Source organism: Camelina sativa, chromosome 15 (assembly GCF_030686135.1).
Source record: "Camelina sativa cultivar CO46 ecotype springtype chromosome 15, ASM3068613v1".
Lineage (NCBI taxonomy): Eukaryota > Viridiplantae > Streptophyta > Magnoliopsida > Brassicales > Brassicaceae > Camelina > Camelina sativa.
The window spans coordinates 27,501,504-27,525,511 of NC_141894.1; the positions used below are offsets into that span (position 1 = coordinate 27,501,504).

The following is a 24,008-nucleotide window of genomic DNA, read 5'->3' on the forward strand; positions in this document are numbered from 1 at the left end:
ATGGCCTTGTGTCCGTGAACCACCACCGTCGTCACAAATGAATCACACAATTCACCGATTTGCTTCTTGGGTCAGCTTCTGATAGCTATGATTTTTATTCAAATTTATTTCATGTTTCCATTGTTAATCTTGTGGTCTCGATTTTATCTTTATGTTGCCATTGTTCATCTTGTAGTGTACTGTCGTCCAAAAAAAAAGTTGCCACATGAGAAAGAAAAGAAAGAAGAAAAGAGAGGAGCGAAGTCATAGGGATAAAAAAGTCTAAAATATGTTGATAGTGATGTTTGCACAGTGACAAATTGGTCCAACTAATTAATGAGTCGTCTGAGGGTACAGTTTGATAATACTCTTAGGCCTATTAGCAAAAGAAAAAAAGGGAAATTTTATTTAGAAAAATACTTAGGTTCCCCTTAGGGTAAACCTTTGTATTCACCCTCTCTCCTTTCAATCAATCAGAATGTTCCATCTAATATTTCATTTAAAAAATAACTCAAAATTAAATTAAAAAGCAAAAAAAATAAGGAAATAGATTATGTATACTTCTATTAAACGAAAATTAAATATTGAGTTGGTTTAGATTTTACAATTAAACTAGGTTAAATATCGGTTTGAGTTTATAAATAAGAATTAGGGTTTAGATTTGACAATCAAAACAAAACTATATGTCGGTTTGGGTTTACAAATGAGGTGGTTAGGGTTTAGATTTTACAATTAGAACAAAATTATATGTTGGTTTGGGTTTACAAATGAGATGGTTAGGGTTTATATTTTATAATTAGAACAAAATTGTATATTGGTTTGGGTTTACAAATGAGATGATTAGGGTTTAGATTTTACAATTAGAACAAAATTATATGTCGGTTTGGGTTTACAAATGAGATGGTTAGGGTTTAGATTTTATAATTAGAATAAAATTATATGTCGGTTTGGGTTTATAAATAAGATGGTTAGGGTTTAGATTTTATAATTAGAATGAAATTATATATCGGTTTGAGTTTATAAAAGAACGGTTTAAGTTTTTAATTCTATAATAATTTATACAAATTTTATTTCCTTATTTTAGAAGGGTATGAATGAATAGGTTCACCCCTACGGGTGAACACAAGTATTGTTCTTTTTTTTTTTTTTTATTTTGTGATCAACGGATAGAAGAGGTTCCTCTGACGTATCGATGAGCTGGAAGCACACCGATGACAAAACCTTATAGGTGAACCTCGCAGCTCCGTTTCTTTATTCTTTCTTTTTTCTTCATCCATTCTTCCTCCGTTTCCAGCTTTCAGCTTTCTCTTTGTTTAGGTTGCAGTTTTTGATGTATTTGTTTATAGATTTGATTGTCGAGGATTCGTTATTAGTTTTGGGGAGACAGTTAACGAAATCCAATTCGATTCGTGGTGTGGGTGTTGAGTAAGTGATTTTGCGATTTCTTTGCTTGCGAAATTTGTTATTTTTTTTTGTTGATAAAGCTTGCGAGATTTTTTGGATGAAGAAAGGAAATAAAGATTTTGGAGTGTTTGTCCGTTATTGGTCAATTGTTTGTTGCAGCAATGGGATATTTGTAAGTATTTGAATAATTTGTTTGTTGTTTTGAAAATTGATTAAACCTGTGGGGATTATCATTAGTGGTTGTTTTGTTGTGAGGATCAGTTATTGGAAAATAGATTGTTGAATAAGATTGTTGAATAAGATTTAATGAGGAAAATTGGTAAAACTGAAATTTTTTTGTTTACAAACTAGTTAGCTTTCTTCATCCCTTCTTTCATCTCTGTAGCTTCAATCTTGTCCCCATAGATTCATTATCCTTCTTTATTATGGTTTGTTGACCTTGATGCCATGTTGCTGAGCTTTCAATCTACAGATCAAAGCCAAAAAAAAAAACTAATCATCTGATCAAGGTTTGGAAAACAGAAATAGACACAAAAAAACATGATTCAGACCAAACCACAACCAATATCAGACCAAAACAGAAACCTTACTGAAATGATTTAACAAAAACCAATAAGTAATAACAAAAAAAACTGAAAACAAAGAACATGAACATAAATCCAACCAACAAAATTAAAATCTGAGACGAATATCATGGTTTACCTGCTGAAGTGTTGATCCCAAATGATTACTATCCCAAAACCAAAGTAGATGGCCAACAAAGCTAACATGGTTTGGCTCAGCAGGAATGACAACAACATCAACGTAAGACACTTTCTCAAAATATAAAGTTTCAGTTTTTTTTTTAATCAAGGTGGAAGGATGAATTCGTGTTTGTGGATGGTGTGATAGGAATTATAGTAGTCCTATAGAAAGGCTAAACGACATAATGTGGAGTGAGAATGGTTTAGTCCAATTTCCGTTTTAATAGTAGAAAATTAAAATCTCAAGCAAGATATGAGAGTCAAGTACTGGAGTTAAGAATATAAATAAATACACAAATCTTAGAATCTTAATTGTGTGTAACGCTTGATGACATGTTGATGATGCATTTTCTTAGTTGACCAAAATAAATGAGAGGTGCGTGGAAGGGATAACCTTTTTCACCCTTTATAACATGGATTGTACAAACCCAGTTTTCTGCTCCAAAATAGCAGGGAACTGCAATTTCAGATAAGTGCAAGTTCAGATCCACCAAGCAGCACCACCGTCAGGAATGAATGGAAATTGAACAAAGCTGACTGTGATTATCCAAAAGATTGAAAAAAAACTCTTAGCTAAAATCGCTGAAATAAACAAAATTCACAATGTATCTTCAGAATGCATTATATTACCATTGTATCTGATCACTGACGCACTTGCCCTCCTTGAATCTGAAATAACCAGATGAAACAATTATATGGATCATATGAGAACCGACTGGAAGACAGACAAGACTAAATGAAACTCTATAAACATAAATGAAACCAAGCTCATTGTGTATCAAAATGCTTCTATATAGAATAAGAACTCAAAAAAGAACTCAATGTCCGAAAGAACTTCTATCTTCCTAGGTTTAGACAAAACAAACAGCAAATGTTAAGACTAAGCAGACATGACAAAAACAAAACTGAACTCAATGTGTCGAGAAGCGCTTCTATCAATTTTAAAGATAAATGAAACAACAAATTTTTAAGATTAAGCAGACAAAACAAAAGTTGCTAGAATCCTAAAATTCTTGACAAGAACAAAATACAAAACACAAATTAAATATACAAAAGAGAAGAGATGAGTATAATAAAGTGAAGGTACCTTAGTGGTGTAAACCTTCTCACTTTTTGAGACGAAGAATCTGATTAGGGTTTTGCTGGAGCCGAAGCAGAGGTTTTATGGCGACACTCGTCAATGTGTATGTATATAAAGTTCTCGAAAGAAAAAAGGGCTTTGAATTAAAACAACACACACAAAAATCATCAACAAAAACCTTATAATTCAATTCTATCCCCACCGATAAATCACTGCACACACACAATTCAATAGAAAAAACCTTACAATTCAATTTTATCCTCACCGATAAATCCTATAAGATTGAATAAGATTGAATATATAGACGGATCATATAGCGAATCGAAGTCCATAAACTTCATATCTTTGTACTAAATCAGGTGACGCGAGAAATATAACAAATCGATGCTAATGGCGATTTGAGATTTAACATATTGGGATTTTAGAAGGAGAAAGGACTGAGGATTGTTGCAGTCCATTGTTGAAGGAGCTCGTGGTGGAGAAGAAAGAGAAGAAATCTAATAGTCTATGTAGAAGACGACGAAGGGAAAAAATTCAAAGAGGCTTTGATCAGTTGGACTTAGGAAAGTTATATTTGGGCTTACAAATATATGCTGACGTGGACACCCTAAAATGAGTGAAAACTCTGCTATTATATATATGATTGGTGCAGAATTAAACATTTTCTTAGTGGGTGTAGTTTAAAACTTTCAAAAAATTCTTTATCAGATGTTGCTTTCAAACATGGCTTACGATGAATCACTTTTGGGTGAAAAGGTTTCTTTTCCGTTGATCATATATGGTTTCTCACATTTTTCAAATTATATGAAATGTTTGAAAGCAATTTTCTTTTGCAGGAGGATGAATCTCAACCAGATATATATCATGTGCAGTTGTGTGTTATTGTGACCTTGATTTTTTTTTTTTTTTTTTGGTTTAAAAACCTTGATTATTCTTAAAAACGATTTTATTCAATTTTCATTCATTTTACTATTTTATATGATTTGAAGCCTCGTTTTCGTACATTATCTATCTATTTTATGTGATTTGATATAAGCACACAAGTTGTGTTGTGTTTAATAATAATGGGTTATATATACAATGCAAATATTTTAGTTATATTAATTATTTTTTATGACAGGCACATAGTGGTGACTTGTTTAACGTGGGAAATTTAAGAGCACGCACTGCAAAATTTATTGGCATTCTCTCTGATTTACATGGAGATGAAATTCTTCAAATACTCATGCCCCTTATTGAGGTAAATATTATTAATTTTTGTTGGTATATCGACCTGAAAAAAATAGCTAAAAACATGTTATTCTAGGTAAAATTATCAAAATCTGATGATGAGACTTGGAAAGAAAGGGAAGCTGCTGTTTTTGCTCTTGGAACTATTGCTGAAGGATGCTGTAAACTTTTTTACACTCAGTTGTGTGAGGCAAGTTCATAAATGATATTTTGTCATCTCCTATATATAATACTAAGGAGGTACCCGCGCCTAAAGCGCGATATTAAGATTTTAATAATAATTGTTTTGTTACTTTATGATATGTTATTTTTCTAAACTAATTTTTTAAAACTTTATAATATTTTATTGGATTATAAATACATTTTTGTATTTGCATATATAGTAAAAGACTTATTTCACTAAAGAAAAATAATTTTCTAAATGTGAATTACTAATTGAGTCTTTTAAATAAACTTCTAAACTGTAGTAAACAGCTATTGAGATTCAATAAGTAATACCAAATTTTGTAAGAGCGTAAGCAATTTCCAAAAGTTCGATATTAGAATGTATTATCTAAATTACAAAATAAAGTTTAGAGTAACGGAAAGTTGGATTTGAGTAGCGGTTAATACAAAAACTAAAATATAGAGTCCTTCAAATAGAAGAAAAAGAGACAGCCAACATCACATTCTTTACATTTGAGTTACTGAGCTTTAACCTTGTTGGTTCATCACATGTTTTATATAATAACGCCCAGCAAATTCAGTCCTGCAAATATATAAATTGTTTTAAGAAATTTGACTTTAACATCATACAGAACTTGATTTCATAAAAATAATTACATCTTACATAGCCTGATGATGCTCCAGTCCTTCGTACTCTGGTTTTATGAAGATCTTCGAAGAGTTTAAGGTATTTTCAAGACATGGTGAACCTATGGACATTTAGAATTTTAGGTAATTTTATTGATTACCTTATGATAATTAAAACTTACGTTACATACCTTCATATTCTCCAACCCTCATAAACCGCATTACACAGAATACAGGTTCGGATTTGTATATGAGATGGCACCCGCTTGATTGCCATATGGTCCTGAATTCAGTAGCGTGGTTGTCTTTGAGACGACACTTCACAGTCTCACACCTACATGTTTATGAACTCAATTAAAATGTTGACAGAAACTAATTTGAATTGTAACAATCATAGAGGGAAATTAAATATCTAGTACCTGCCATTCAACAATGTGAGAACAACTTCATTAATATCAATGATACTCCCAGGCCGTCTTCTATCTTCAACATCCATTATACACACACAAACATCTAATTTGGGAAAATAGAGAATATAGGTTTTCAAAGTGTTGCTAATCTATTATTGGTAAAGTGTTATTATTCCTTTTTTATGTGAAGAACCAATACACAAAGTTTCATAAATCCTAAAATTAAGAATCTACTTTTCAAACACAAAGATACCAATTAACTATATAGACGGATTGTTTCAAACTAATATAATCAATTTAAGAAATACTTACCGAAAGTTATGGGATGATATATTCTTCCATGTTTTATGTCATCCAAATCCTCGAACCTAAAGTAATTCTTAGGAATCAATGATTCGAGCAGCGTCATTGTGGTTTGACCCGTAAATTTAATCTGATAGGGGTGATGAGTATTCCTATCCTCCAGGGTTGGATAGATCACTTTGAAATTTCTAATATTGTACCACTCACCATCGTATATATATTTCGGGAGGTTAGCGAGTGTATCGTTCAAATAAGGAGCTTCAATAGTGTCACCCTTCACAGTTTAACAAAAAATTTGTAAGAAGTCTTTTATAAAACAACTGTTAGAACTCAAAATTTAAGTAAATATCATTCAGATAATGACTCTAACCTTTTGATCCACAAGAAGCAGAACTCGTTTTTTGAAGAACTCTCTGACTGTCCAAGAGTGTAAGACCTTGACATTGATACACCAATTAGTTCTTTCTCGAACCAGATCAGCAATATAATCGAATTTCATGATTCTCTCAAATTAGGTTTTGCTTGATTCTTCAATGTTAACGAAAACAAAAAGAGGATTTTTGATTTGTAAGAATACAAAGAGTCACGACTAAACGTTGCGTCTCAATCTTTTTATTTCTCGCTTTAGTCTGATTATTTTAAATTATAATATTATATAAATAAACACAGTTTTAATATAAGGTTCATCACATTTTTTATGTAGAAAATATAATTTATGTTAACGTGTTTAAGATGTTTATACGTACTCAATTTTCAAAACTTAACACTTGGATATTAATATGTTTTTCCGTACTCATTTTTAAAAACTTAACACTTGTATATTGATATTTTAAAAGGTAATATCATTAAGGTGAAAAAAACTGAGAATTAGATGACAATATTATGGAATGGAACGTTATAGTAGATATTAGATGCTTAAAAGAAAATCATATATTTTCAAAGACTTCTTTGAAAACTACATTAAGGGTTTTGTTCTGACATTTCCCTTCTTCATCTGTAATCAAAATCTTCAATCCTTTTCTGCTTGTAACTCTAGAAAATGCAACGTATAGTTGTCCATGTGTAAATATGGGCTTGGGTAGATACAATCCAACATGTTCCAACGTCTGTCCTTGGCTTTTGTTTATAGTGATCACAAATGCAAGAGCAACGGGAAACTGACGACGCCTCATACGAAAGGGAAACTTTGCATCCGGTGGCGACACAAACATCCTAGGGATAAGAACTTTGTCATTGACGTTTCTTTTACCTGTTACAATCCTTGCTTCAATAACATGATTCGCCATTTGTGTTACAATCAATCTCGTACCATTGCATAAACCTCCCTTAGGATCAATATTCCTAAGCAACATGATAGGTGCTCCCTTTTTTAGCGTCAGAACATGGTTAGGTAATCCAGAAACGTGAATACTGTTTAAGAATTCCTGAGTGTAGATCATATCGTCGTATGCACTTGTATCGGAAGTCTCGATGCTGTCTGAACTCAAATACTGTCTTTCTTCCCCTGGATATAATAAAATTCAAATAAGTAACTGTTTATATTGAATTTTGTTTGCAAAAAAAATATTTTTTAAAAAGTTGCACTCTTAATTTACCTTGAAGTTGAGAGAGCATATATTGATTTATTTTATCGACATCATCATTTCTTGGACTAAGAATAGCTCTTTCGCAAAAGAATTTTGCATTGGTCCTTGTTGGAAATGATGGACCGTATATCTGTTTAACAATTGCTTCTATAGGATTATCACATGCAACAATCAATAAATCCTCGGGTATTTCTATTTCTACATCACCATTGTTAGGCTCGTTGATCTTGCCATCCCCAATATCGAGTAGCCATTTTGAAAATGTGGAGAGAGCATCTGCATCTTGACTATTTTTCGCCTTGCGAAGCCTCATGTTTTGTGTAAGCCGAAGTACTTTACAACTATCCCAAAGCAATGATGAGTATATAGAGGCTAAAACTGTTCCAACTCTCCCAGCCTCTGGCACAACCGGTAAAATTTGTCTAAAATCACCCCCTAAAACAAAAACTTTACCTCTAAAAATCCGATCACACTTCATAATATCTCGCATACTCCTATCCAAGGTTTCGAAACAATATTTGTTCATCATTGGAGCCTCATCCCATATAATGAGCTTTGCTTCTCTAATTAACTCGGCAACATGTGATTTACCATCTATCGAACATATTGTAAATTCGTCCACATGGATGGGTATACCAAATCTAGAATGAGCTGTCCTACCACCTTCCATAAGTAAAGCAGCTATACCACTCGATGCAACATTAAGAACAATATCACCCCTAGATCGAATATCAGCGCCAAGAATACTCCACAAGAATGTTTTTTCGGTACCACCAAATCCATGAACAAAAAACATACCTCCCTTGTTACAATTCACAGCTTCAATAATTTATAGGTAGACACTTTGTTGCTCATCGGTCGACATACGTAACCACTTGTCTAAATTCTCTCTTTGTTCATCACGGCTGTAGTTTCTCTCATCTATTAGAAGCCTATTCTCATTATTATCCATCACAGATTGGTCTGGTTTAGGCATATTCACAATAGTTGACAGAGAGCTTCCGTTGGACCGCATAATTATTTCAATCTCAGTTAAGCATAAGTTTGTTATCAGTTCCTGACTTAACATTAGACCTGCATTAGGGATAATTTTTTTTTAGTTGACATATTTATGATCAGAATAATAATCGCATACATTAGTGTAGATCAGTAAATTTTAGAAATACTATACTATTATATTTATTTATATTTTAAAAACTAAATACTTACTGTGGTTGTTCGTACGGTTCCTTTGCAAATACAAAATATATTCGCACAATATGTCTTTTGTAGCGAGCTAGAGATCGAGAGGCACCGAAGCACTTTTCGAAAGCAATAGTATGACAAACAAATTCCTTAGAAACGGCCCTAAACACCACACACTTGCCTGTTTTATAGCTAGAATATATTCTTTGTCATCATCCAATAATCCCAATGCAAAGCATGCATCTTTAAATTCTTTATACAGTTTACCTTTTACCGTTTTTAAAAAATCAAAACTTGTGGCACCTGGAACTGTATTAAGTAAAACTCTCAAGTAGTACGCCGGGCCTATCGAAGGTGGTACATATGTAATTCTACCTATTGCAAAACTTTTTCTTCTTTCAGATCTTCGTTGCCAGATTTTTTTACTATTAATCCACACAAACATATTTGGAAATTCAGCATAAGTGAGACTTCTACCTTCCGGATGTTTTTTTTATTGCATTCCATCCAGGCCAACAGTTTAGATCTTCTGGCTGAACGCTTCATTACATCTACAATAGGATCATCTTCATTGTAAACTACCAATTCCTGTCCAGGAAGATGAAACAGAAGTTTCTCAACGGGAGTAGTATGATAGCAAATCGGAAAAGCCAATATTCGCCAAGCTGCTTCACATGCGGAGACATATCTAATAAAGAAAAATAATATTAATAAATATTAAATTATTATGGTTTACACATATTTTCAATTAAACATATGTGTTAAATAAATAGGCATACCTGCAGTTATAGTATTTCTTGATTTCATTCTGATCGTCTTCGTCTCCTACGTTAGCTCTAATATAATCTGGCCCTTTGGTAATGTACTTGAAAAGATATTTCACTGAACGTGACTGATTATACCACTCAACATTAATATAAGCACGATAACGGATAGAAAATTCCCGGTTATACGGAATAACAAAGCTGTTATCACAATCAAAACCTTTTTTATGCACGAATCTCCCATTTTTCCTTCGTTTGTATATAAAGATACCAATTATGAAAGTTTCTAAAGTAGATAAATAAAATAACTCACCGATCAAGTAATCATCACAATAAGAACCATTTAATATTCGATTATAATCGATGAATTCAAAATATTCTTCACCTCCAACAATCGAAGTCTAACTAATCTTGGTCTTATACAAAATAATAATCTTGTATCGATGCGTGGTAGCTCTGCATGACCCATATTGATCGACAACTTTAAAATTTTCAAGCTCAATCCAATCGCCAAGATGAAATTTGGACACAAATCTGTCATAAACATCACCACGAAAACTACACTGGATCTTTATACCCTATTTAAATAAAACAAATATAATTAAATTTCTATCAAAATTTGGAAAACCTGATTACCTAACAATTTAAACAATTAGCAAACCTGATTATCACTTAGGACCATCTCTAGGGTTGAACCAAGACGAAGAGTTTTTTCTTCCCATAAACACAAAATCCTAACACGAATTTTCCATTCGTATTTTGAAGGATTCAAACGTGAAACACGATCAGTCGGACAATTCGTAGCCATAATTTAACCTGCACTAAACTAAATCAATTATTATATACAAATTATGATTTTGAAACATAACTAAAGAATTATGTGTCGAAAGTTTTAAAGAACCTTGGAATATTCAAGAGTTTTGGATATTGTACTTAAGATCTATCAAACGTCTCTGTATATATATAACCTTAGAAATTAGTATATTTTCCTAAATACTAAAATAAAATATTATGAGATTCGTGTATTTATAATTAATAATAGATATATGCAAATATATCACATATATATCTATTATAAATTTTATTTACTTATTTAGACAATATTTACTTGCATCATAATCTCTATATTATGTAAAATCTAATTAATATATTTCATTTCCAAAATATAATTATTTTCATGTTTATCACTTTAAGTTTTCAATAATTATTATCATTCAGATAATGATCCGTATGAAAAAAATATATATAACATATTATAAAGATATATATGTCATTCATCTGATTATATAAATGGCATGCATCTGTCATTCATGAAAGGTACTCTGTCAAAAGTATCTTTAAAAGACATATTTGAATATAAATTAAAAATCCCATAAGAGTTATTCGCATAATATGCGAAAATATAGGTCCAATATTAAAACAACAAACAGCTTAACTTAATTCAATAGTAAGTAAACGAAAGTTTTTTACGAAATTTAGGAATAGGCGAACAAGTCTTAACATTAGATCGAATCATTAGAATCACTCTCATCTTCTTCTGAGCCGTTGTAATCTTCATCGTCTGATGATTCATGGAAACAAAGACTGCGAAAGATAAAGGAACATAATAACTAAAACATCTTATAATAAAGATTCCATATTAATAATCTGTCATAGTATAGGAAATTTAAGAACTTATAGTGCAGGATCTGTAGTGAATGCTCTTGCTTCGTTGCCAAGTAAAAATTTAGAACATCTTATTTGAGACATTAGACAATGCCGACCTTTTTAAAAAAATAAGTAAGTTCCAAATCTTTAATTTGATATATTGGCTTATCTAAAACAAATGCTTATATATTGCTTAATACCTCCAAAGACAGAGATTCTCCAAAATGTAAGCACACACAATATTGGTTCACTGGCATAGGAAGGACTTGCAACATGTTGTTCCCATTTTTCACGAAATTCCGAACATGTATCACCGACGGCAATACATTCAACCTGTTCGTTACTTTGCATTAAAAAAAACAACAATTGACAACTTCAGTCTTAATAATTATGTACTATTTTCATTGGCAAAAATAAATCAAATGAGGTAGTACTTGTTTTTAAAATTTTAAAACTATAAACTTACTTGATGTTAATTACAGTAAAGGGAAGAACCTCTTTCAGACCATTGAATCCAACTTCATTTTCTAGGAAAACAATTTTACGACCTTGCCTTACCATTACCACCGTTCCACAAAAATCTGAAAAAATCAGAAAACTATGAATCTAAGGAAATAATGTTTTATAAAAACAGTAAGTTAAACAGTATATTTAAATTAATTTACCAACACAACAATTACTCTCATCTTCTGCAGCATTTTCCACTGTTAGTGCATCTATTAGATGAAAAAAATTGTCTCCACATCTAGGAGGGATCGGAGTGATGCGAGTTTGGCGAGTGATCAATATTTCGAAAGAATTGTTACAATTCCTGTAAATATTCTGATTTTCAACAACTTGGAATTTGTAAAGTAGAAACCATCGTCCTTCTTGCAACACGTCTATGTACTCAGCAAAGTAAAGTTGACTTCTGAATTTAGCTTCAATTCTTTTTCCCTAAATTATATGGAAAAACCTAATTTCAGATTTAAACTTTAAGGAGATGATGGATATAAATGGATTGTTACCTTCCCATCAACCAAGATCAAACAAATGTAGGTAGGCTGCATTATAATGATTTCGGGTATCCACAGCCTCAATACTTTAACAGCAATACTCAACCTATCTGTTGATGGATTCAAATCTTCTATGTATGCAACCATCTCCTTGTTTGGTACTTGGTTATTTTTTAGAAAGAAGAAAGGTGAGAGGTTAGACGTTAGAAAAAAGAAAGGAGAATAGGAAGAGTGATTGGAAGTTACGTAAAACAATTATGTCAATTTGGTAATGTCAGTTCGAAATTGTTTTAACCAATGCGAAGACTTTGAAAATAACAAAAAACTTTTTTATTTGGACTTGCATCCATACATGCATTCGTTCATATTCTCGGTTTGAATTTTGCTGTTGCTTGAATTAAAGTTGTTACTAATCGCATATACCATAATTTTTTCAACGATCTCAATTTCTATTGAAATAAAAATATGAGAAATATGACGATAACAACTTTATATTGTCTTCCATATAATAGCTTTATGACGATAAGTATTTTATATGTATTGAGAAGACTGTATATCATACAAAACTCATTAAAGTGAAATAATTTCAAAAAGATGAAAGATAAATATAATAAATTTATGACTACTGTTACATTTAAAGAAATTTCAAATTAATTTAACGAAACAAATATTATAGGAATATTGTATGGCGATTGAAATTATCTTCTCCTTGATTTTCTCTTCCATATCATATCTCTAGGACACCAAACAAATGGTTTTGGAATTTCAGAATAAGTAATTCCTTTAGCTTGAGCAACTTGGGTATTGAATATAATCCATTCCGAGAATTTAGCTGTCGTAGCCATCGGATGATTCATACCATTATCCTCAGGACCATCTTCATTGTAGCATTCCCTAGGTGAAACCTGTTCAATATTTTAGTTAAAAGTAAATCAAACTTACCAAATAAAACATGTTTATATAACGTTTTAAAAATAGATAAAACATGGTAGAATTTAAGTTACACATAAAATTACATAACACGATTTAAAAAAAACGAAATACCCATAAATCGAATCCATGGATATCTACGATCATAATAGTCCTGAAACATGGCAATCCAAGTTTAGACAAAACTACTATTTATTATTATAAACTATAAATAATTTTTAAAAGGAAAATACAATCGTGATAAGAATTATAATTATAAGAAATTATACCTGATATTATTAAGTATCAAAGTCTCCTCCACAATACCTAAATCAAAAAATTATTATTATTATATTATTATATATGAAACAACCATACAAACAGGTAAATACAATTACTCTGTAGATCTGTAGTGAAACTAATATATAGTAAAATATAGTAATATATAATCTCTGCCTCGCAACCAATATAATTTTGAGATCATGACAAAAGAAACTAATGTAAATCATCATTCAAAATAGTAAAATGTTATACCCTTTTTTAAAGGTGAACCAACAATAACCGAAGCTTGGTGAGATTCGAATGTTGGTTCCCAAGAAAACACTACACGAACAGGAAAACACATTAAATTAGGTGAATAATACAAAACAGTAAGATTTGAAATTTTACTTTCCAAGTAACAGCTACACGAACATGAAAATAAAAGTGAATCATAAGAAACAGCAAAATCTGAATACAATTATTATATAAGAAACAACCATAGAATCAGGTAAATACAATTAATCTGTAGATCCGTAGATTATTCATAAACACATTATAGGAACACCAATATAAATTTGAGATCATGACAAAAGAAACTAATGTAAATCATCATTCAAAATAGTAAAATATTATACCCTTTTTTAAAGGTGAACCAACAATAACCGAAGCTTGGTGAGTTTCGAATCTTGGTTCCCAAGAAACCACTACACAATCAGAAAAACACATTAAATTAGGTGAATAATACAAAACAGTAAGATTTGAAATTTTGCTTTCCAAGAAACAGCTACACGAACAGGAAAATAAAAGTGAATCATAAGAAACAACAAAATCAGAATACAAATTAGAAATTGAGAATATGAACGAATCTATAAAACTCAACAAAAAAAAAAACGATTTTATACCTTGATTAGAAGATGAACCAACAACAACCAAAGCTTTATGATTTGTGGATCTTGCTTTCCAAGAAACCACTATACGAACAGGAAACTAAAAGGGATCAGTCGATGTATCATTAAAAACAGCAAGATCGGAATACAAATAAAAATTTGAGAACATAATAAAAGAATTATTAAAATTCAAGAGAAGAATGCTTTTTTCGGGTTATGGTGAAAGCATACGAAATCATTGTATTTATAGTTGTAAAGCATCTATATTTTTAGGGTTTCTAGGTTTTTAGGGTTTACAGAAAGACGGTGTTTTCTCATCGGGCTTTTTTCATGCATAAACCCATAATTTTTATTTACGTGGATCTTTAAAAAATCTAACCTAAGCCCATTAATTACCCAATTTATGCGTGTTATATTATGGTCATGTATCCTTTGATTAAGCGTGAAAGAGATCTTATTCATAAAATTTAGGGATTAATTTAGCAAATTCTATTTGTGCAATTAACTTTTTATGCAATTAGATTATTTCTAATCCGATTTTTGATTTATTTTTAATGCGAAAAATAGGTAATTTTACGTCCAGGGGCAAAATATTACAACGTGAAGGACAATTTCATTAATGGTATAATGGTAAAATTTTGCTGAGATTGAATGTGAGACGTTTTCACTTCTCGTTTAATATAATTGATGTATCCGTTAATAAAAAGTTTACTAATATTCGAGTGCCTTGTCTTTGCAGATTGTAGCAATCCTTCTTCCCCTTTTAGATGATAAGTTTCCTCTCATACGAAGCATATCTTGCTGGACACTTTCTCAATTTGGCACATATGTTTTTAAGGTATGATTGAACAAGATATTTTTTGCTTCTACTTATTCAAACAATCTTTTTAAATGATTTGATACTATTATTTTACAGGAAGATGATGATCTCAAGAATTCTGAACTATTTGAGAAAGCTCTTGAGGGTCTTCTTCCGAAACTTTTGGATACAAGCAACCGGGTCCAGAAGGCGGCATGTCTAGCTTTGATAACTATTGAAGAGGTAACTTTTCGTTTTGCAATTTTCTAAGTTATGTCAAGTGTAGAGAACTTCTATAGTGCTTAGCGTTAGCTTAACTAATACCTACATACCCAAAAGAAATTAACCGAAGCCGAATGTATCTTTAAGAATGAAGAAGAATATGAAAGAACGAAGATACTTGTAAAATATATTATCAAAATCATTTTAGAAAAACTTAGAGAAGTTATGTTCACGAACACTCTTTGAGAACCTTATATGTAGCACCTTTTGTTTTTATTAGTTTTTCTAATTTTTCTAACTTAGACAAGTTATGGTCATATATATATATATATATATTTTTTTTTTTTTTGTCAAACAGTTATGGTCATATATATATACTTCAAATTTATCCTAATATGTAGAACCTTTACTACTATATCAAATTATTCTATTATTAATATCTTGACTCTCTTACATTAATATATAAATATTTTTTCCCATAGAATTCTCAAGAAAATCTTAAGGAGGTGATATTTTCTGTAGTATTTCTTGAACTATAGTATAGAAGTTGGACCTAATTTCAGTTCCAATTAAAGATTGTTCCATCATGAACCCATAATTAAGTTTCATCCAAATTCAAGTTAAAATTTTAATAAATTGATCTTTGTTGAGAAAAAATAATTTATTTGTCAACTTCTAGGATGCTGGGGAAAACTTAGTGCCACACCTGAGTGTCATACTACGCCATCTAATGCGCGCTCTTGAAATATATCAGGTCGTTAAATTTTCTTAAAGTTAACTATATTGCCATACTAAATCTTTATGCAGCTATTATAGACTTCAAACAATATTTTATTTTGTTGACTACCTAACACATTGCTTTCATACATCCAGAGGCAGAACTTAAAGTTTGTTTATGATGGTATTAGAGCACTGGCAGATTCAGTTGGAATCGATCTGAATGAGGTATGTGTACGGCTAATATGGTCCTGTAAATTTAGCTATATGGCGAGTAATATATATATATATATATTATTTTTAATAGTGGTAGTTTCACATGTTTTAACCTACTTAAAACTAACCCCTTATGCAGCCTAATTATCTTGAGATTTTGATGCCCCCACTGGTTTCAAAGTTGCAACAAACTTCAAGTTCAGATAAAGATGTAATTCATTTGCTAAAATGCTTCACATCCCTTTCTGAGGTATATGGTACTACTTGTCAAACTCCATAAGGATATATATGTACGGTCTTTAATTTCTAGATTATTTAAATTATCCTAGTAAGTGAACATTTTGTTATTTTTAAGAACTCAAATTAAATATGGGGTTGAAAACTTCTTGCATTTGATAAATGGTTAATTTGAGAGCCTATTTAATATTGCTACTAACACTATGAACAATCTATTTATGACAAGTTGTGTTTCCATGTTTCAGGCTTTAGGAGTAGGATTCGCTCCATTTGCTCTGTCTGTTTTCCGGAGGAGCCTGGATATCATCCAACAACAACAACTAGCTAAGGTTCAATTCATAATTCTATGAAATCATTTCAATAGAGACTTGGAGCGATCATTTTCCAATTTATTTTCTTAATTTTTCTTTTTTCACATGCTTGAGTTTAGAACAATTCTACATTTTATTAGGGCTTATACATAACTATTGCATGCTTTTTGTTGTAAATCGATACAACAACTTTGTATTCAATCAAGTACTGATTGATGGATCTAACTCAAGCTTTAAACACGGAAATAGAGAGAACACAAAAATAGAGAAACACAGAGATTTGGTAACCCAGTTCACTGCATTAGCAGCTACGTCTGGGGAGGAAACAGAGTCCTCAACATCCATTATAGATCAAGAGTTACATATGTGTTATGGTTACAACATACCTCTCACACTCATCTAACATCGTAGATAGAGTCTCACAAGAACAACATATGAAAGAAGAATAACAAGAGATTGAGCCTAGATACACCGAGAATCTACATCTCTCTCTAGCTATGTTCACCTCTTCAGAACCGCCTGAACTAGGGTTCGGCGCAGCTCTCTTTTCTCTCACTTTGACCTTATGTATTTATACCTAATACAGAGTCAGTTCTTGTATGGGCTTCACACTAATATATGGCCCAGTTTCTGACAGACCAAACAGGTCCATGTTAAACAAACGTAGACAAGTTTCTGATCCACTACAACTTCCTGTTTCAAGGTTGATCATATCTCAACACTTTTGTTTGTTGTTTAATTATAGCTTGTGTTGGTTTTAGGTTAACCATGTTTTTGATAAGGCTGAATACAAAAGAATCATTGTTAGTTCTCTTGAGCTTGTTTCTGGACTTGCTCACGGACTTGGCCGTGGGATAAAATCTATGGTACTCCCGTTCTTGATGTCTTGTTCACACGGGGTTTACTCATGATCACCCAGTGAATTACTCAATTAGTTTCGCTAATATCAAAGTTGTATTTTATAATATGACCCATTTAATTGTCAAAACCGGATGTATGAATACTCACATCATCGCTCTTACGTAGGTTTCACAAAGTAATCTAATGGACTTGCTTCTCAAGTGTTGCATGCATGAAACTCCTGATGTCAGAGAAACTGCTTTTGCCCTTATGTATGATCTTGCAATGGTAAGGTGTACTTTTATTCGTCAAGCTAATTTCCTTTTACATAATCAAATTAATGTCAAGGAGAGTGACAGTTACTAGTTTTGTGAGATTATGTCATCATTTGTGCTAGATGTGTTAAAGTAATCATTGGTTTGTGGATATGACTAACAGGTATTTCCGCTTTATCTACAACCCCGCATGCCTGAGTTCCTCGTCATCGCAAGCCAACAACTGGTTGGTATCCAATTACATTGCTATGATACATTATCTCTTTGTTTATTGTATTTGACTGTATTTATGCTTTGTAAAGAGTGAAAATTTTACCGGAGAAAACCTTGGTTCTGCAAACAATGCCTGAAGAGCAATTGGAGAATTAGCGTTCGAGGTAATACCAATTTGATATATATTTTCGATTTATGCTTGAAGTTTTTGGTTAAGAGAAAACTCATGGATGATAAGAACTCAATATTTTCAGTTCCGTCAAGAAGTCTCACCAATCATGACCAATGTTGTCTCTTCCTTAGGCTTGATTCTTCAACATGGAGAGGTGAGTCTAGCAGCCTTATAAATTCAAGATTTTACAGGCCATGTATCTAGGTATGCCTTTTTTGTTGTTGTAAATAAATAGGCATTAGTTGTGAATAGCGCAACTACACTACTTGAATGCAATACGATTGACCTAACTGTGAACAGTGCAATTACCCTTGGAATACTAGCATGGATTCGTCCAGACCTCGTTCCACCACACATGGAGTACTCTATGAAGGCTTGGTGCAAGACATGTGCAACGTGAGTGAACCTTTGTCTTGGATTTGGCTTGGTAAAATTGTTTCTAACTACACTTTCTTTTCAGGTTAGCTGATGATGACATTACGAAAGAAGCTGCATTTAGTGGGTTATGTGAAATGGTAATTCTTCTCTCTAGTTTTTGCTTTTTTTATAACATTGATTCAAGTTTGATATTTTACAAGTGTTCTCCATAATTTAGGTTAAAGCGAATCCATCAGTAGGATGCAGCTCAGTTGCTTACATATGCTTAGCCTTTGCAAGCTGGCAAGTAAGTGAAAAGAGAATTAATTGTGACAACTCTCCTAGCTCAATTCCATCTTTTCACTAAGCTTTTGGACAATTGGTTGTGACCATTTAACTTTATTTTATCGTAGGAAATAAGAAACGAGGACCTCCAAACCGAATTCACTCGAGTGCTGAACGGCTACAAAGGCGTAAGTTTTAAGTTCATATTTTAACCAAAGAGCGCCTCCAAGTGCTTGTTAGTGTACATTAGAAGTAATCGGATGCCAAATTGTTAATGTTTTTTATTTAATATTTTCGGTTCAGATGCTAGGAAGAAACTCATGGGCTGATTGTGTATCTGGTTTGGATCCTCTTGTTAAAGAAAGGCTTGCGAGGTGGTATCGGATGTGAGATTGATCGTGTACACTGATTAGTCTCAACTCATAGAGATCTGCTCTGGTTTATTAATTCTCATTGCAAACAATAAATAGAATCACAGACTTTGAGCAAAAGAGTTTCAGTTGCATTTACATTTTAAATACAATATGTGATCATTTGGATACTTGGATTCATGATTTATTCACAAACTATAATTGGACCATTGATAAGTCTTCTAATCAAGTTGTGGTTTCATTTTAAAAGAACAAGTGTCATTGTTATCTTTTATCATTAACAAGAAGTGAATTGTTTCAAAAAGGTCAAAGTCTTTACATATAACTAGGTGATACCCGTGCTACAGCACGAGATTATATATTTTGTTAGTTATTTTTTTTGTAATTTGTATTTTTGTAATATAGTTTTTTATTTTAATTTATTTTCTTTGTTTATATAGTATTTATTTGTATATTTGGGGTTATACAGTAAATTGGAAATCCTAATAGAGTAAGTAGTTTGTAAAATGTAGTTTTTCACGGAAACAGACACACCACAATAGTAGATAGTACGTAGTTTTGTAAGAGAATAGACACTCCGCAATATCGGATAGTAGTTTTGTAAGAGGACAGACATATCCTGCTTCCATGGCTTAATTTATAGTTTGATAAAAATACATGTTTTAACGGATTTAACTCAAAAAAAATTTATATTTTAAAATTTTAAGAATTAAAATATTAATATTACTTAAATATTTTATAGACTTTAAATATATTATAATATTTTAAACTTTCGACGGAGTTCAAATATTTATAATAATTTAAACGTTGTATAAAAAATTTAAATATTTATAATATCTTAAAATTTTTTTTAAAACGTAAATATATTATAATATGTTTACTTTTTAAAAGTTTAAATATTTTCAAATATAGAACCAAATTAAACTGTTAAATTTGGATACCTGATAAATCAAGCTTCCTGCTCATTTGTACTCAAAACATTTTAGTCACATATTTATAGTGATTATGAACCATATTCCATAATATTTAGTCGATGTGGGATATACACATTTTCTGTAAATTAGTTTACAACTTTACATATATATAATTTCTGCGTTTTTAATTCTTTCTATCTATACTACTCACAATTAATTACTAAAATTTTGTTAAGGAAATATTATAATATCGGAAATCAAGCAATTTAGTCAGATTTGGTAACTTGAATATTCGTTTTTAAAGATTTTAACTGAATCACTAAATATTCCTTTTAAAAAATTATCTGTTAAGATCAATCTCGGTAATTAAGGAAATATCCGAATTTTTGGTAATTAAAATTTATGGTTTTCATTTAAATACCTTAAAGGAAAATGAAATCAGAGTGTTTGCCTATAACGAATAACTCTGTTTGGGATCTTAAATAACTAATCTTGAATGAAATAATATACTGGATCTGAAAAATATTATTCTGGAGTACAAACAGATCCGCGGATTTTTTTCCTTCTGTAGGCGGATATGTAAGGATCCGCGTCCCGACCCGGCAATTTTTTAAGTAATCGACCGAGGGTATTTTCGTCATTTAATGAAATCAGAACTATAGGTTAATTAGATTAAATTTTGTGATTCTCTAATCATTTTTAATGAAAAACCTACCAAAACCAAGTCATGGTCCATGTTTTAACGGATTTAACTCAAAAAAATTTTATATTTTAAATTTTTAAGAAACTACAAGAAAACACGCGATTTGCGATGGCAAGATTTGTCGCTCTTCCCTCGCAAACTGGTGTTAGCGAGGGATTTGCGAGGATCGTCAATTCCTCGCTAATCGTGTGTCGCAAATTAATACACGTAGCACTTCCCTCGCAAAATTTGCGATGAATTGACGTCCGTCGCAAAACATCGCAAATTGCGATGAACAACATTCCTCGCACCTCTCTTGCAATAAATGTCCGTCGCAAAGCACTCGTAAATTGCGATGAACAACATTCCTCGCTTTCCTCTTGCAAAATATGTTCGACGTAAATCCCTCGCAGATTTGCTAGATTTTTGCGACGTTGTTTCCGTCACAAAGTTTTAATAAGATTATAAACCTAGATATGTGTTTCGTCGCAAAATCCGTAGCAAATTAGTAATCATCGCAGATCCGTAGCATAAATTTGCTACGGAATTAAGAATTTTTTTCATTTTGATATATATATTTTTGATTTTCAAATTTATATATTTATATATTTATATTTTCACAATATTTTATAAGAAATAGAAATTATAATCAAAATATAAAATAAAATTCAGACATATTAACCGAGACAATTTTTTGTTTCTAAACAAAAAATTAAGAAACAAAAAATTGTCTTAACAACAACATTAGAACCATGTCCAAAAAAACAAAATCAACCTTAGAACTTAATATCAAATTGTCTTAAAAAGAGGGTGATAGAGAGGGAACCCCAGTTCCGGTTCCTGTATCTGTGCCAGTGGTTGTGCCTGTGTCTGTGCCTGTGCTGTCTAGTGTTGCTGGAGGATTGGAGTCAACAAGCCTGCTTCCAAACTTAGCAGCAAACTCAGGATCCTTGCCGGCAAGGTAGTCAAAATATGCATCATAGCTATGCATCCTTTGAGCACTGTCTTGAATTTGAGTGGCCTGGGTTGCAAGAGTAGCTTCAGCGACAGCAAGCTTCTGAGCAAGAACAATCGGATCCTCAGTAGGCGGAAGCGATGGTCCAAAATGGTCTGAAGATGCTTCATGTTGCAGAGAACCAACTCCATAAAGTCTATTTTTCTTCCTCGGAGCAACCTACGAGCAATACAATCAAACAATTAGTTTCATATTCATTTGAAACAGCCAACAAGTGACATACAAGATTCGGATCCTAGAACAGACACAACAACACAAATGTAGCATATCCTAATCTTATGACAAACTATCAAGAACAATCTTAGCATACCATATGACAAACTAAAAACAACAACACAAACTCATACAAGACAAACTTTAGAGTTTTCAAAAGCACACAAGAAATACGTTCAACATCCAACAAAAACTCCAAACAATAAGGCAACATCAAACATCCAACATAAAATAGAAGTTTACCTCGGCATAAATTTTGTTCTTGGCATGAACAGACAACCCACCAGAAGCAGAACTCTCCGTGTTATCCCCTGAACAGAGCTGAGACTGAACCTCTTGTATTGATGACACTTCATTGAAGATGGACTCTGACTTTCCATCGACAAAACTCCCATCGGGTTTTTTTGTGAGTGTCTTCTAGGACACGTAGATAATCCGGAGTGCTTTCACCAGTCACCTCAGACTAACACAAAGTAAAACAAAAGACAAAGGTCATTAGTAAGAAAAAGACAAGAAGTAACATAGAATTTAGAAACTTGTAACTTGTAAGAATTAACAGACAAGAAGTAACTTGTAAGAATTTAGAAACTTACAAGTTTTCTGGCACGAGCTTTAAAAGAGGTCTGGCCTGAGCGGTGTTTATGTATGCCAGTGCCATCAGGATCATGATATCGAGCATTACGACCGTTGATACTCTTTTTTCTGATTTGGGATCACGCCAATACTTAACTAGTCCATCCCATACTTGAGGATCAATCCATCGCGGCCTTGCATCATCACCATTCTCCCTCCACTTTCCCTTCCACCGGCACACTTGATCACACATCCGCTCCTTCAACTTCTTCTCAAACTCATGTCTAACTCTACCGTTTATAGAACGGTCCCAGTTATATGTTTGCTTGTAAAAAGAAAACAAAATATATTAGTATTGATCCAAGCTACATAAGTTATATATCAACGATTAAACTAAACTAAACTATTACTTACCGCAAAAGTTTCATACCAACGATCTACGACCGCATGTGGCGTTTGTGACCAATTAGCATGAGGCTCTTTGAAATCTCTTTCAAAGATGCTGCGGACAGTGGCTGCAACGCCTCCATCATCACAAAACCTAGGGATAACATAATTGTTTTGATGTAAGTATTGATCCTAAAATTAAAAATTCAAATTTAAAATTGAAATAAGTTAATCATTCTCTTACCAGAGAGTTCCTGGTGGACGGTTTGGATCTAATCGTGTTAGATTTTGACGGCCAGGACTCTCGAGTAACTCCTCCAACGTCATACTGTTTAAACGTTGAGGCAAAGATGTAGGAGTGGCTGGAGATGCAGCAGCGGTTGGAGGCGTACGAATGGGTGGAGATGAAGCAGGTGTCGGAGGCCTATGCTGTGAGGTTGCATGTCGAGAACCTTGAACCCCCGATGACGACCCTCGAGAACCACCACTGCATGGACTTGGAGCATTAGTCTGCGAGAGGAATCGTGTGTAGTCGTTCCAAGAAAACATCTACAAGAAAAAAAAAAGTCTGAGATCAAATTCGAATAAATTAAGGTTCTAAATCGGTTTAGGGTTAAGGGTTCTAAATCGAATAAACATCTACAGATCGATTGAAAAACCCGTGAATCGAATAAAACAACACTTAAATCGAATGAAAAACCGTAAATCGATTCAAAATGAAACTATAGAAAAATGACTGTCAGATTTACCTTTGGAGAAGCCGAGTCGAGTCGAAGAAGAAGAAGATTGGAGGAAGAAATTAGGGAAAGAAGAAGGATTAACCGGAAAACGGCGAGAGGTTAAACGAAGAAGAAGGAAGAAGAAGAGAGAATTTAGGGTTTTGGATGCGGCGTGGTTTGAGCGAGCTCAAACTAAGGGCTGCGGTGTATATATAAACTTTTTGACTTCTCGCAAATCCGTAGCAAATATTGCGACGCCGTTGCAACGTTCCCTCGCAAAAACGTCGCAATAGGAAACCCTAAATATTGCGACG

At 32.4% G+C, this 24,008-nt stretch overlaps 1 protein-coding gene, 1 long non-coding RNA gene and 2 pseudogenes across 3 annotated transcripts; 1 reads left to right on the forward strand and 3 right to left on the reverse strand.

The window, feature by feature from the left end:
• Positions 1-1,647: 1,647 nt before the first annotated feature.
• On the reverse strand, positions 1,648-3,758 carry LOC104747491 (uncharacterized). 2 transcript variants are annotated; one of them, XR_761163.2, is made up of 4 exons: positions 3,214-3,758; positions 2,757-2,795; positions 2,086-2,663; positions 1,648-1,849 (listed from the first exon to the last, which is right to left on the reverse strand). It is a non-coding gene; the product is annotated as an uncharacterized LOC104747491 (long non-coding RNA). The 2 variants fall into 2 exon arrangements; XR_015581379.1 differs by having other exon boundaries at positions 2,521-2,663; positions 3,214-3,743.
• A 172-nt stretch (positions 3,759-3,930) lies between these two features.
• On the forward strand, positions 3,931-19,252 carry LOC104748775 (transportin-1-like; annotated as a pseudogene).
• On the reverse strand, positions 6,869-7,381 carry LOC147927199 (uncharacterized). Its single transcript, XM_087488108.1, has one exon. It carries the CDS (start codon positions 7,379-7,381, stop codon positions 6,869-6,871), a length of 513 nt encoding a protein of 170 aa, XP_087344234.1.
• LOC147927200 (uncharacterized) lies at positions 7,426-8,393 on the reverse strand (annotated as a pseudogene).
• Positions 19,253-24,008: the final 4,756 nt, after the last annotated feature.

Excerpts from the sequence above, each read along its gene's own strand:
- LOC147927199 (XM_087488108.1), bottom strand. The coding sequence starts at position 7,381 with ATGATCTACACTCAGGAATTCTTAAACAGTATTCACGTTTCTGGATTA.